Source organism: Montipora capricornis, chromosome 9, assembly GCF_036669925.1.
Source record: "Montipora capricornis isolate CH-2021 chromosome 9, ASM3666992v2, whole genome shotgun sequence".
In the NCBI taxonomy this organism is placed as follows: Eukaryota; Metazoa; Cnidaria; class Anthozoa; order Scleractinia; family Acroporidae; genus Montipora; species Montipora capricornis.
The window spans coordinates 43,284,282-43,296,417 of NC_090891.1; the positions used below are offsets into that span (position 1 = coordinate 43,284,282).

Sequence of the window (12,136 nt, forward strand, 5' to 3'; positions counted from 1 at the left end):
GCAGCAGTCACCGATGCAGCGCTTTACTGATTTCGGCGGGTCTTTCGGCGGTTTGACTCGAGTTTGAATCAACGATCACAATTTGTGCTGACGAGTTTTTCGTTTGTTTACTCTTTAAATGCTGATCCAAAGCAAGGAAATGCTTATAACAACTCAAGCAAAAAGGTAAGCGTTAACTGAACCATGAGCAGATAATATTTGATGCCTTAGGCCCGATTCAGACACTGCGTACTTTTCATGAGCCGAACTTAATTCGAGTTCGACCGACACAAATTAACAAAAGTACGCCTGTTGATTCAGAAGTCGAACTTAACTGGCCCCTCCACAGCAGTTCCAAAGCCATTACCAAGAAAACCAATTGATTTTGTCAGCGATTTTCATGTAGAAGGCAAAACATGGTTTATGCATGATCATGAAGTTCGGCACATGAAACGTTCGACGTCTGAAATCAAAGCCGATCCACGGCCATGCTAAAGCCGAATTCCCGTCTAGGCCAGGCGAAAAGAACGCCTGAGCCATTCCAAATTAAAATAGCCGTTCTTAATTGATTCAAACGTCGAACTTTTCATGTATTAAGTTCGGCTCATGAAAAGTATGGCGTCTGAATCGGGCTTATTGTCTTCAAAAATGTCAATTTAATGTAAACTTATGTAGAATTCAAACCTTTTACATGCACCTTCAAGTCCCAAATTTGTCAGGCAAGGATCTTTAACTTGGTTTAAGTGCTTTACCAAAAGGGTATGTATTTCACAAGAGTAATGAAGCTTAGATCAAATGGTTAAGCAAATGATTTGGTATTAGAGTGCTCTCACTGCAAATTACATGATGACAGAAAGCAGAAAGCTTCAGCTGTCATTTAAACTATTGTACTCAATGCAAATAGTATGTTAATGCCTGCATGAGGTTGTTATTATTATTATTGGCGTTTAAAGAAAAGAGAGCCAAAGTTTGACGAGTCTGCTTTTCAAACACTTACATTATAACAGAAGTGACAGTGTCTGACACTTGCAGAGTGCAGACCCCAAACTAACCGTAACTCACAGTTATTGAAAGCTAAACGTTTTATTTAAAATGGGTGTTTAAAATCGCTATTTGTAGGCAGTCTGCAGTTGTCATACACCTTAGAAATGATCAGCTTTATTATTACCAGCATTTTTTTTTTGAGACAAGTCATGTGATATTGAGTGTTCTTATCTGGATGAAATTCTTATGACATCTTTTATCTGTAAGTAGCAGTAATAATTTTTGTTTGGAATGTGACTGAGATTATGAATTATTTTTTCCAAGAAAACTGAAACTTTTCACTATATTTACATGTATCTGTTGATTTACAGTTCAAATTGGAGGTGGGTACAGCTGGGAATTGGTTCATTAAAAGATTGCTGGGAAGTTTGGGCAGAGAGTTGGTTACAGAAAGTGCTGAGGCAAGCCAAGAAGATGCCTTCTTGCAACATACAGTACATACCACTACATGTATCATCTATGGAAGAGGAGTTGGAGGAAACCCCAGATAAAAGAAAAGGTTGGTGCCATGAAAAAACTCCTTTGAGGCATGTTTCTGTAAAAAAGCTGTAATGCAGTCAAACAGCTGAAAGTCTGAAAGACTTAGAAGCTGATTGCTGCTTTTAAACAAGTGATGCATATATATATTTACAAATAACTCACATAAATTTCACTTTAACAACTAATTCTTGACAGTCACTGCAATAAAATAATTATAAAGCACTGTCTGAGTTACAGGCCTGTGTACGTATAGACTAATAATGCCTAGCGATTAGCAGAAGATGATGCTGCAGTTTTATTTATCCATTGTCACTCACCCAAGATCTGCTTTCAGTTTAAAATTTGAAATACTGTTATATGAGATAACTCTAAATACCTCATCACGCATAATTTTTTTTGGAACAGTGTTGAAGACAAAGAAAGCATCTGGCAATATATTTTCAAGATTTGTCCCATGAGTTCCACCACTATAATTTATGTGTACTGTTATCATTATGACAAAATTAATTTGATAGTAAACTGAGTAATGTTACTCAATGAATCAAGAAAATTGTTACAGTACATGCAAGTACCCGTATTTCATGTGGTTCCATTTATTTGGTACACCAAAATGGGTGGCTGGTGTCTTTTGTTCTCAGTATTAGGGATGTATTAGATTTGTGCTCTCTTCCTATTTTGTTAGAATATTGTGGAATGATCTTAATTTTGGAAGGGGTTATACTAAACATTATTTTCTTTAATTACTTTCAAGGATGATGAGTCAATCAATGGAGAGGTTCTAAAAACAACATTTGCAGGGATTGTTGCTTCTGGCACACTAATTGAACCAGAGACATTTACCTTGTGGCAGAAAGCAAGGTTTTGTTAGAACTTTCATTTGCTGTAATTGTTTTGCTGGGAGCATACTTAATTATCAGCTTAATCTCAGGGTTTTTTCTTCTTTTTGAAACATAAAGTTTTTACTTTTTTTCTTAATGTAAATGATCAGCTTAAGTTCTGAGTTTTTTCCTTTTGGAAACAATTCTTTTGGAGAAAAAAGAACACATTGGTAAAGTTCAACGATGGCAAAATTTTTGCATCAGTTATCCAAGGCATGTTCCATTTTTTTTATGTTTGACTTCTTTCTGTAAGAACTGACTTGTATTACATGTACATAAAACCGATTTTGTTATACTGAGTCACATTTATCCAAGTATGTTGTATGCTTTAGTTTTTGTAATTGAAGTTAGATTTTGCAGCCAAAATGTAATCAAACACATACCGTACCACTCAATTTATCTTTGTTTAAGGCAAGAACACATTCAGCTGATTGCCATTTTATTATTGCCTGAATAATTAGAATAAAGATAGCTTTGATTTTTGCGATGTATTTGTATGTGTATACATTGTATTTATCATGTGCATTCTTTGCAATCTTATGATTAAAATTACCAGTATTAGATGCTTCATTGTAAACCTGGTGTTTTCTTTACATAATATTAAAAAAAATGAACTTTTTATGGTTTTATGAGAAATCTGACTATAAATGAAGGTACAGGAGATCTAGTGAGGGTGAATGTGTTCTGTAGAAAGAGTAAATATTACTCTGACAAGGGGAGTAAAGTTTAAGAGGGTAAATTTTACTCTTGAAAAGGAGTGGTTTTGTACCTTTTTGTCTCACCCCAGTTTTGGAGTTAATTTAACTCTGTCGAGAGTAAATTGAACTCCATTTAAAGAGTTCAATTCACTCCAATAGAAGGATAAAATTTACTCTTGTATTGGAGTGAATTTTACACCACAGGAGGGGTAAACAATACTGGAGTAAATTTTACCCCAACAAAAGAGTAAAAGATATAGGAGTAAATTTTACTCCAAAAGTGGAGTAAGCAATACCGGAGTGAATTTTACTCCAAAAATGGAGTTAAATCTACTCCTTGAAAATAACAGTGTATGGGAGCCTTTAGAGCGAGTTTCAATCGAGTGTCGTAAAACGAAAACCAAAGTAATTACTTTGGCCTACCAAAAAGGACGGAGACAATCCAGTAAACCAATCAAAAATCAAATCAATCACAAGTGGCCGACACAAAGCGCGGGATAATGTACACGCGCGAGCCAAGATTGGTTTTGGTTTCACTTCTGATTGGTTGAAAAAGTGGCGCGAGGACTTTGAAGCAATCAATAAGTGAAGTAATGCAAAACCAAAGTAATTCGCTAATTACTTTTGACACTCAATTGAAAACCTTTGAGGGCCTGTGAGCCTGGGTAATTATGCTCATTTAACTATCCTATCAAACGTTAAAATTATGATGTAATATTGTAAAACTTACATGTATGCATATATGGTTAAGAAAATAAAAGTAGTAAAATTCATAGATGCTTATGAACGAAAAAGAAATTGCAAATGAGATACTATATACATGTTCATCAACTATAAACGACTTTAACCAACATCATTTCATGGGAGAACCTTTTTACTATTTCACAGTTTTTGGAGATGATCCACTTTTGTGAGCGTTCAATAGTTGTCTTTGCTAAGCTTTTATCTCATATGCAAGTCAGTTCTTTTTCCAGATCTTTGTAGTAAACTGAAATGAGCTTGATTTTATGACCTGGGGATAATTTCTTAATACCGGCCCAGTTTCAAATCTATATATTTGTCTGTCTTGTGTTTAGTTCTCATTGTGATTTTTCCTGGCTTTCATATCGTTCCTTCAAGGATGATCCCGTCTATTTTCGCCATTCATTAGACATTTTTCCAATTTCCAGGGTATGTTCTACAAGAAGATCTTTGCTTCGTTGTTCTTTTGGCTTGGCTGCGGATAAGATTGCTTGACCGCGGGGTATAATACTCAGATTCTTCAAATCCGTGTCTTTCCAGTAAAGCATCGTAAACGCGGCGTAGCATTCTGTCGTGTCGTGCTTTATACAGTGACTGTGCTATGCGCCACAGAACGTGTGATACTGTCTCCTGATCTTTAGAACAGAGTCGGCAGGCGTGCTATTTTTATTATTTTTATTATTGCATTGGCACGTGCTCTCTCCTCATTTAATCTTACCCGTGAAAACACGTATCATTTTTAAGTCACTTAACAAAGTCTCCAAACAAACCACTTTCAGGAATGTTAAGCGAGACAGTGGTTGTCGTGAAAACACGGCCATAGATGTTTAGAATTTCAATTACAAAATTAACTCTGTTTTGATGAAAACAGACAAAGAACGCTTCCTGACCCGACAGATGAAATGTAAAGATTCAGTTAAATATTACAACAAAATTAGAAAACGAAAGACGGAAGCTTCTTGGCAAAAAAGTACGTTGTTTAACCCTGAAAACGTTCATTCAATGTAAACAAGAACGTTGACACAAGGTGATCACGTGGACCTTTATAGTTACCTAGCACGAGATCAATTTATTCCTTTTGACGGAACATCATGACCAGCATGACTATTTCGGGGGTGAGGGGTGAAGGGGGTGAAAACTGAAACAACCCAAACCTTTACAAAAATGCTAATCTTAGGCCTAAACATTCTCTAAAGCATATTGTTTAAGCATAAGGTTAGCATTTTTGCAAAGGTTTGGGTTTTTTCAGCTATTGTACCCTTCACCCCCTACCGCCACCCCTTCAGCCTTCACCCCTCACCCCTCACCCCTCACCCCCGGAATAGTCATGCCAAACATGACCTTCCCCTTGATTCATGGACGTCAGAGACTGCAGAAATTTTAGTGTTTTTACGATCGATTACCATTAATCTTTCGCTGAGAATAAGAAATTCAGAGTTTTAGATAAAAACTATTTTATCTTTTTCTTCAGCTGTCTTTTGGCTTCACTGGGTGCCAGAGGAATTTTTTTCCAAGGTCGGAGAGAACGCTCCGCGGTTCCAAATCAATGGCCGAGGACAAACAAAAAAAATTCGACTGGTCGCACAACCCCTGTGCTTGGGAATAAAAGGACTCGTGGACGAAAAATGGTAAGGACAGACAAAAGTTTCTCGCATCTCGAAGTCGTCCATTCTGCACTTTAGGTAGTGATCTCTAGCTCTTTGCTATTATCCTGTTTTGAATACGTTCAACAATAACTTGTCTCTCTGACGGAAAAAAAAATCATCAAATCAATCGATCTTACGCATCGAAAATCAATACAACCTTAAATTGCTCCGAAATTATTAAAGCTGTTGAAATGAATAACCATCACAGTAATCACAATTTTCGGGAATGTTAATGATCCTGACTTCATTGCGTCCCGCGGGAATCAGTCTCAGCTTGGCGACCAAAACTGGTTTGACGACAACACGGCGACTAGAAATCTGAACTGTCTCTACGCATGGAGATGAGGTTCTGGAGTCATGCGACCGGAGGTTTTTTTTTGTCTTCGACCGTTGATTTGGAATCGCGGAGCGTTCTGTCCGACCTTGAAAAAAATTCCTCTGACACCCAGGGTATCTTTTGGCTTGCCTTTCACTGTTAACTCCCGTCTTTTACGGTACTTTTTGGTGCAAACGTTAAGCCAAAAAAAAAACTGACCTGGCATCAGATTAGACTGAAAAGTACAGGAATTATGAAGCGGAAACAACATGTTCAGTCCTTCCTTAGTGTGCGGAATAAACGTTTGCTTAGTGCAACTGCAAGACATGTATGACATGCAGAAAAACGTCCATTAGAGCAATTTTCAGTTAGGTTTTTTTGCAGACTATTTAAAGATTAATTGAGTGAGGTTTACTCAAAGCGCGTTTTGCTATATTTGAACTGAATTTATTGCTAAAGTTTAAAAAAGTTAAAGACCTCAAAACGGGACAGGACGTTACAAAATAATCAACGTGAGAACAGCTGGCCACAACTGGCACGACGTCTGGGTGACCCCTCAAATGGTCTACATGACCCCCCCACTTGCAAAGAGTAACTGGAACGCTGCAGTTCAATACCACCCAGCTCAGTGCCTTCTATTTTTCTGTAACACGCATCACAGGCAACCCAGTCTACGCTCGTGGAGCGTCTAGTCATTTGTTAAAGGCAGTCCAGATCTTTCGAGGTCACGGAAAAGTAGTTCAAGCCAACATTTTACATCATTCACGTCGATTTTTTTCAGAAGAAAACAAAAACGCAATCCTCTTGCTAATATCATTTTCTCGGCCTCTGTCAAAACTCGATGCAAGTAACTGAAAATGATATCATCATTGTTTAGGTTTCACAACTTGATCTTCCGTTTAATTCACCATTTGCCGAGTTTGCCACCTTCATACAGGAAATTGCACAAGAGCAAAATCACCCCCAACCGAAATTCCTTTGAAAAGTAGTCCAGTCATTTGTCAGACCTACAAGGACCATTGGTATGGGGAAGTACATAGGGTAAACAGAATCAATTTGTCAGTGCCGCCCTCCACAAGAGAATCCTCTGCTAGGGATCCTGGCAAATGGTACTTCATCCACAGTGTAAGCCACCCCCTCAGAAAGTGCCTCACTTTCAAAGAAACCCATCTGAGCAACACAGTGAACCAGGCGACGGCCAAGGTGATCTTGTTCTCCCTCAATCAATCAATCAAATTATTTTAACACGTTACGTCTAGGAGCTAAAATAAATAAATCGAGTTAAATGATATTTACAATTTATTGTCTAAAATGACGAAAGTCCTAAGAAACAGTACCAGTGCGGATGGAATGGTAGGCAAGGTTGAGTTGATGGACGACTAGAAACGGACGCAGAAGGATACGCCAGTCTGGTGACCGAGGTCGTACTATTGTGAAACGAAAGCGATTTTTAGAGGATAAAGACTACTGTCGGATGAGCATTCTCGGCCTCATGCTGGGGATCACAAACTGAACACTTGAATTTTTATCGAATGAACTTTCCATGTTTTGTTACCATTAAAATCATATTGGTATCTTTCTACACCAGGCTGTTCTGCCACACGTAATGCGATGCAACAGCCCCTTGTTGTATTGAAGTTGGCCACCTTAAATTGGGGAGGATCCCATGAGTTGATTTTCACTTTCATATATAATTGAGTGGACATGTGGAAATGCTGTACGTGAATGATTGCTCGAATTAAAAACTGGTCACATGTCAGATGAAGGACCCTTATCTTTATATACTGGAAGTATTATTGATTAAGGTCTGAGCGATCAGAACAACCAGTCGGAAAGCAAGAAAGCCTTGAAACAGGCAGCTGGTAAAACCCAAAAGGACAAAAATGAGCTCTTTTCAACTTGTGTCATCACCCTTTGACCTGATCTGATATGATGGACAATGAAAACCTTGCTTTGTGCCTTACCTGAGGGCAAACAGTTGTAGACGTTTGAGAGAATTATATCCACTTTGTCATCTGGCCAGTCATGAATCACACGAGACAACACATACAAATCTGCCTTTGGTAGATTAGGCTTGAAAAAGTCCCCCGCCACAAAGGAAACATTTGCTTGATTGGGACAATCTTCAAGGGAGGGTTTAAAATGAGGTGCAGAGTCTACCACCGATTGAAAATCGCACACTGTGATCTTCATGTCTGGGTAGTACTGGCTCAAGGTGTATGCCATGTACCCTGAATTGCCTGAAAAGAAATATTGATGCTGTCACGTTAGTAATTCTTGCGTGACTTTTTAGTCACGGATGACTGGTTGTGCGAACTATTTAGAGATCACCGACGAACTTTGGATCTGTCTGTCTGTCTGTCTCTCTGTCTGTTTTAGGCCACGTTATGTCAGATGTTAGTATGTGCCTATATATCCCTCAAGTTAACATAATAATTGTACGATATTTAAAAGACGGCTAATTTTCGGTGAAAACCATTGTTCTAGTTTCGTTCACCATTTCATTTGGAGGAGCGAAATTTCACATGAAGTATCGCAAAGGGTTTGGAATTTACATTTAAGTGACACAACATTTTAATCAGCGCTTAGTATATGCACTGATTAACACTGACATTTTTTCGTTTAACTGAGGACGACAAAGCATGTATAGGCAGGATACAGCCTAGGGAATGGTCTACCGACTATAAAACATCTCATTATGGACGATCTAAAGTTCTAAAAGAAAAGTGAAAACCAAATCGATACATTGGTACAGTCTGCTCCAGTAGTAAGTGAAGACACCAGAATGGACTTTGGACCCGGTGCGGTGCGGTGCGGTACGGTGCTGATCATGACGAAGGGGAAACTTTTCAGTCAGAGGGTATTGTCACGATCTTGACAAATAGCGAGCCATGCGAGTCTCGCATTTAAGTCTAAGCACCCATTTTCAAGCGGTTAGCTTTCAATAACTGTGTGACTCACATGTTGACTCGCATGACCAGAGGCTCCCCAAGCTCACAACACGATTTTGCAATGCATAACTCGACTTCGTCTCGGTGAACATTCACCGATAATCACTTCGCCTTCGGCGAATAATTGTTAAATATTAAAATTACACAGATGGTAAATGAAAATTATCTGCGCTGATTGGTTGCCTTTGAGGTGATTATAAGCGGTTAGCCGCAAGCCGTTTTGTCAAGGTGACAGACGAAGAAATCTTACATATTTGAAAAATAATCACCCATGTAGTTATACTAAAACAATTATTCACCTCAAGCTCGGTGAATATCTGCGAATAAAAACCTCGACTTCGTCTCCATTTTTGTAGTTGTCCATTTTTCGCAGAAAACGAGGTGAATATCGGTGAATAAAAACCGAGACGACTCAAAATTACATAATTGATTGTTTGAGAAATATGCAGTGTCCTTAAAACAATTAATTTCTTCAAACGGCTTGCGGCCATTTCGAAATAGGTGATTATTGCGTAAGAATCACCTCAAAGGCAACCAATAAGCTCAGAGAATTTTCATTTAACATCTGTGTAATTATACTGATGAAGAATATTAGTGAAACACTCGATCTTCTCGGAGCTGATTTCGGCATGAAAGTTTTGCAAGCTTCTTTGATCCGGAAAAACGGCATGCTTGCCATGTGGTAGAATGCGCGACAATCGATATCTGCTATAAAACTGTGAAAAAGAGAGCTATGTATTTTCAAATTTTGTGTCAGACAGACTTCTTAATACGGTCTACCGCGTCTCAACCAAGGTATCGAAAACTTTGGAAGCTTCACTGTATCGCTTTGGTTTGAGTCAAACTTGGCGTCCTCGATTTTTCCCTGTCCTTGTAATCGACGAAAATTTGCAAGCCTCTGGAGCAAAAAATTCCGCGAAATGTCGTTGAACCTTTCAACATTTTGCTGATGGGAGCTTGTCGTGTCTTCTGTGCGAAAAATCCACAAACTTTCACTGATGTAACCTTGCGAAATTTCTCTCCAAGAAAACGAAATTTCTTATATGTCCCTACAGCGAAAATCTATAAGGGAGGGGGGGGGGGGGGTGGGGAGCGGACTATGAAGAAATTGATAAAAGGTGGGCAAATTCCTGCAAATGAAAATTTCCTCAAAAAATTCTGTAAGCGGTTGTGTCTAACAAATACATCCTGTAACCGTGAGAAAAAAGTCCTTCAGAAAATTTGGGCTTTAAAAGATTCCTGCACCGATAATTTTTTGACTCCCTTCCGATTATTTCTAGACACCAGCCAATATTTTAATTGGTTCAAATAGTAGTCGCCCTGCCATTGGCGAAAAAATGTTCCAAACCCGGGAACGCCTCGCCACGTTACGTTACCAATGCGGTAAAAAGAGTGGAGTATAACCTCTCTTGTTATACTCTAGTAGAGGAGTAGAGGTATAACCTCCCTTGATGAAGTAAAGAAACGAGAAACGAAGACCAACCAGTTAAATATATGCAGGCTTAAACTTTAATTAAGGTCTCGGTAAAGGAAAATGAGGCGTCAGGAAAAATAAAGTTGTCGCGCCGCTCTTTTTGTACAGGGTCAAACTATATATCATATTAAAGCTAATAGATTGAATTATTTGAATAAAGTTTTAGTTTTTTGGTATTTACAATAATATTGCCTTTTAGTTTTGAGGCCTCAAACTCAGAGCGACCGAGTCTGCTGCAGAAGTTCCTGGCCCTTCACTTTATCACAGATGAATGCACTCCGATACCGTGTGAGGAATTTTTGATATGTTAAGAAATGAAGAAAAAAATATCACGCATCAAAGCCGAAACTCTACAATCCTTTATCAGAACCGCGCACCGGTGGCTGAGTCAGTTGAGCATAGGGACCCTCCCGCATGACAAGCTGTTAATTGACACCCAGTCCTTTCACATGTGATTGACATGATACGTCAATCATTTTCCGCACGCAGACCATGGAGGGAAGCAAAGCTTTTTTACCGGTTTTAAAATTAATTATTCAGAATTTTTCTTTCCGGAAAATATACGTCACAGCCCACCGAAATTTGAGCGAGACGCCCAAATTTACCTTTACCGAGACCTTAATTTTCTGATTATCGTTAGCTTTATTATCCTTGGCCTCGTAACTGTAAGGTGGTTTCCAATCTCCAGAGACGCAGATAGCAATGTTGTATATGGACAAATTCAAATAAAAGGAGCTAATAAAAGATCTTTTGTTTTCGTCCACCAAAATTGCGTCGAGTTGGTTGACTCTTCGCTATTCATACTTTGGTATAACCTACCTCCTAAATCACAACAATGGCGAAACTTGCTCAAGTCAAAAGCCCTGGCTGCACCATGACAGGTGTACCGTGATGTGTCGTGCATAGCTCCCAAATATTTCAGTCTCGCCTCATCGGTTTTGTAAACCGTTTTCCACATATCTTCCAATGGTAAAGAAAATGTATTCATCCACTGGTCTGTTCCTTCCTTTACTGCAGTCTCCAAATTACCAAAAAGCGGGTACACCCGTTTCTGTGAATGGTCTGTAAACCCAGTGATCGAATCAGGACTTGATTCGGTTAGGAACTGGCTCGCCATTTGGGTATTCGAGTACAACCACGATTCACCATTATGGTTCTTTTGGAGCAGTTCTAAAGCAACTAGTGTGTCCATCAGTAGTGCAGTAGTGTCTGGATTCGTACTCAGTTTTGCCGCAACTTCTTCGGCTGATTGTGGACTCGCGGAAACGTCTAAAGTGTCGAAGATGCCGAGATCGCATGCTGCTAAGAACGCCTTTGATGCGCGAAATCCTAGAGCGAGATCTTCCAGTTTTTGAGGGATGGGTGGCGGAATTGGGATGCTTTTTCTACTGTTGTCCGATACCTGCGTGCACGATAATGTACGGCTTTGCTGAGGTAGGAAAGAGCCCCTACATATATTTGCTCGATACAAACTGCCAAACCTAAACAAAATTCGAATCGACATCTTTCGGGGATGGAAGCTGAATAATTGGACCTCGATTATTCATTATTCTTTGTGTTTTTTGTTCGAATTATTCATTGTTCTTTTAAAATTTTTTTAGGTTATCATTATTCATTGTTGTTATTCATTATTCCACTGGCATATTAACTGCGTTATTCATTACTCTGGCGTTTTCAGACCCAATTATTCATTTTTTATTTATACTCGTTATTCATTATTCATTATTCAGCTTCCACCCCCGAACATCTTACATTAAGGTGTTTCCTGCTCGGCGGAGCCTGTACACCGAGCTTAGACTCTCTGATGTCACGCTGAGTGAGCTGTAACAAAAGGCACAGTGCTTATATCTGTTTCTCGGTTTGGAACACCTGATTAATTTGGTGGGTAGTTAAATGCCGAGAAGGGTATCATACCGAAAAGGGTGTACA

At 38.9% G+C, this 12,136-nt stretch overlaps 1 protein-coding gene and 1 long non-coding RNA gene across 2 annotated transcripts in view; one reads left to right on the top strand and one right to left on the bottom strand.

The window, feature by feature from the left end:
- LOC138016651 (uncharacterized) overlaps positions 1–3,510 on the top strand; it is a 3,638-nt gene extending 128 nt beyond the window's left edge. The window contains exons 1-3 of the long non-coding RNA XR_011125850.1: positions 1–165; positions 1,335–1,522; positions 2,255–3,510. The exon at positions 1–165 is cut by the window's left edge and continues 128 nt beyond it. This is a non-coding gene — a long non-coding RNA (uncharacterized lncRNA). The remainder of the gene's footprint in view (positions 166–1,334; positions 1,523–2,254) is intronic.
- LOC138015669 (acetylserotonin O-methyltransferase-like) overlaps positions 1–11,746 on the bottom strand; it is a 13,196-nt gene extending 1,450 nt beyond the window's left edge. Inside the window, exons 1-2 of the mRNA XM_068862761.1 lie at positions 11,027–11,746; positions 7,747–8,022 (exon numbers count right to left, since the gene is read on the bottom strand). Coding sequence (XP_068718862.1) covers positions 7,747–8,022; positions 11,027–11,711 — 961 coding nt within the window. The 5' untranslated portion in view covers positions 11,712–11,746. The remainder of the gene's footprint in view (positions 1–7,746; positions 8,023–11,026) is intronic.
- Between the last annotated feature and the right edge of the window lie 390 nt (positions 11,747–12,136).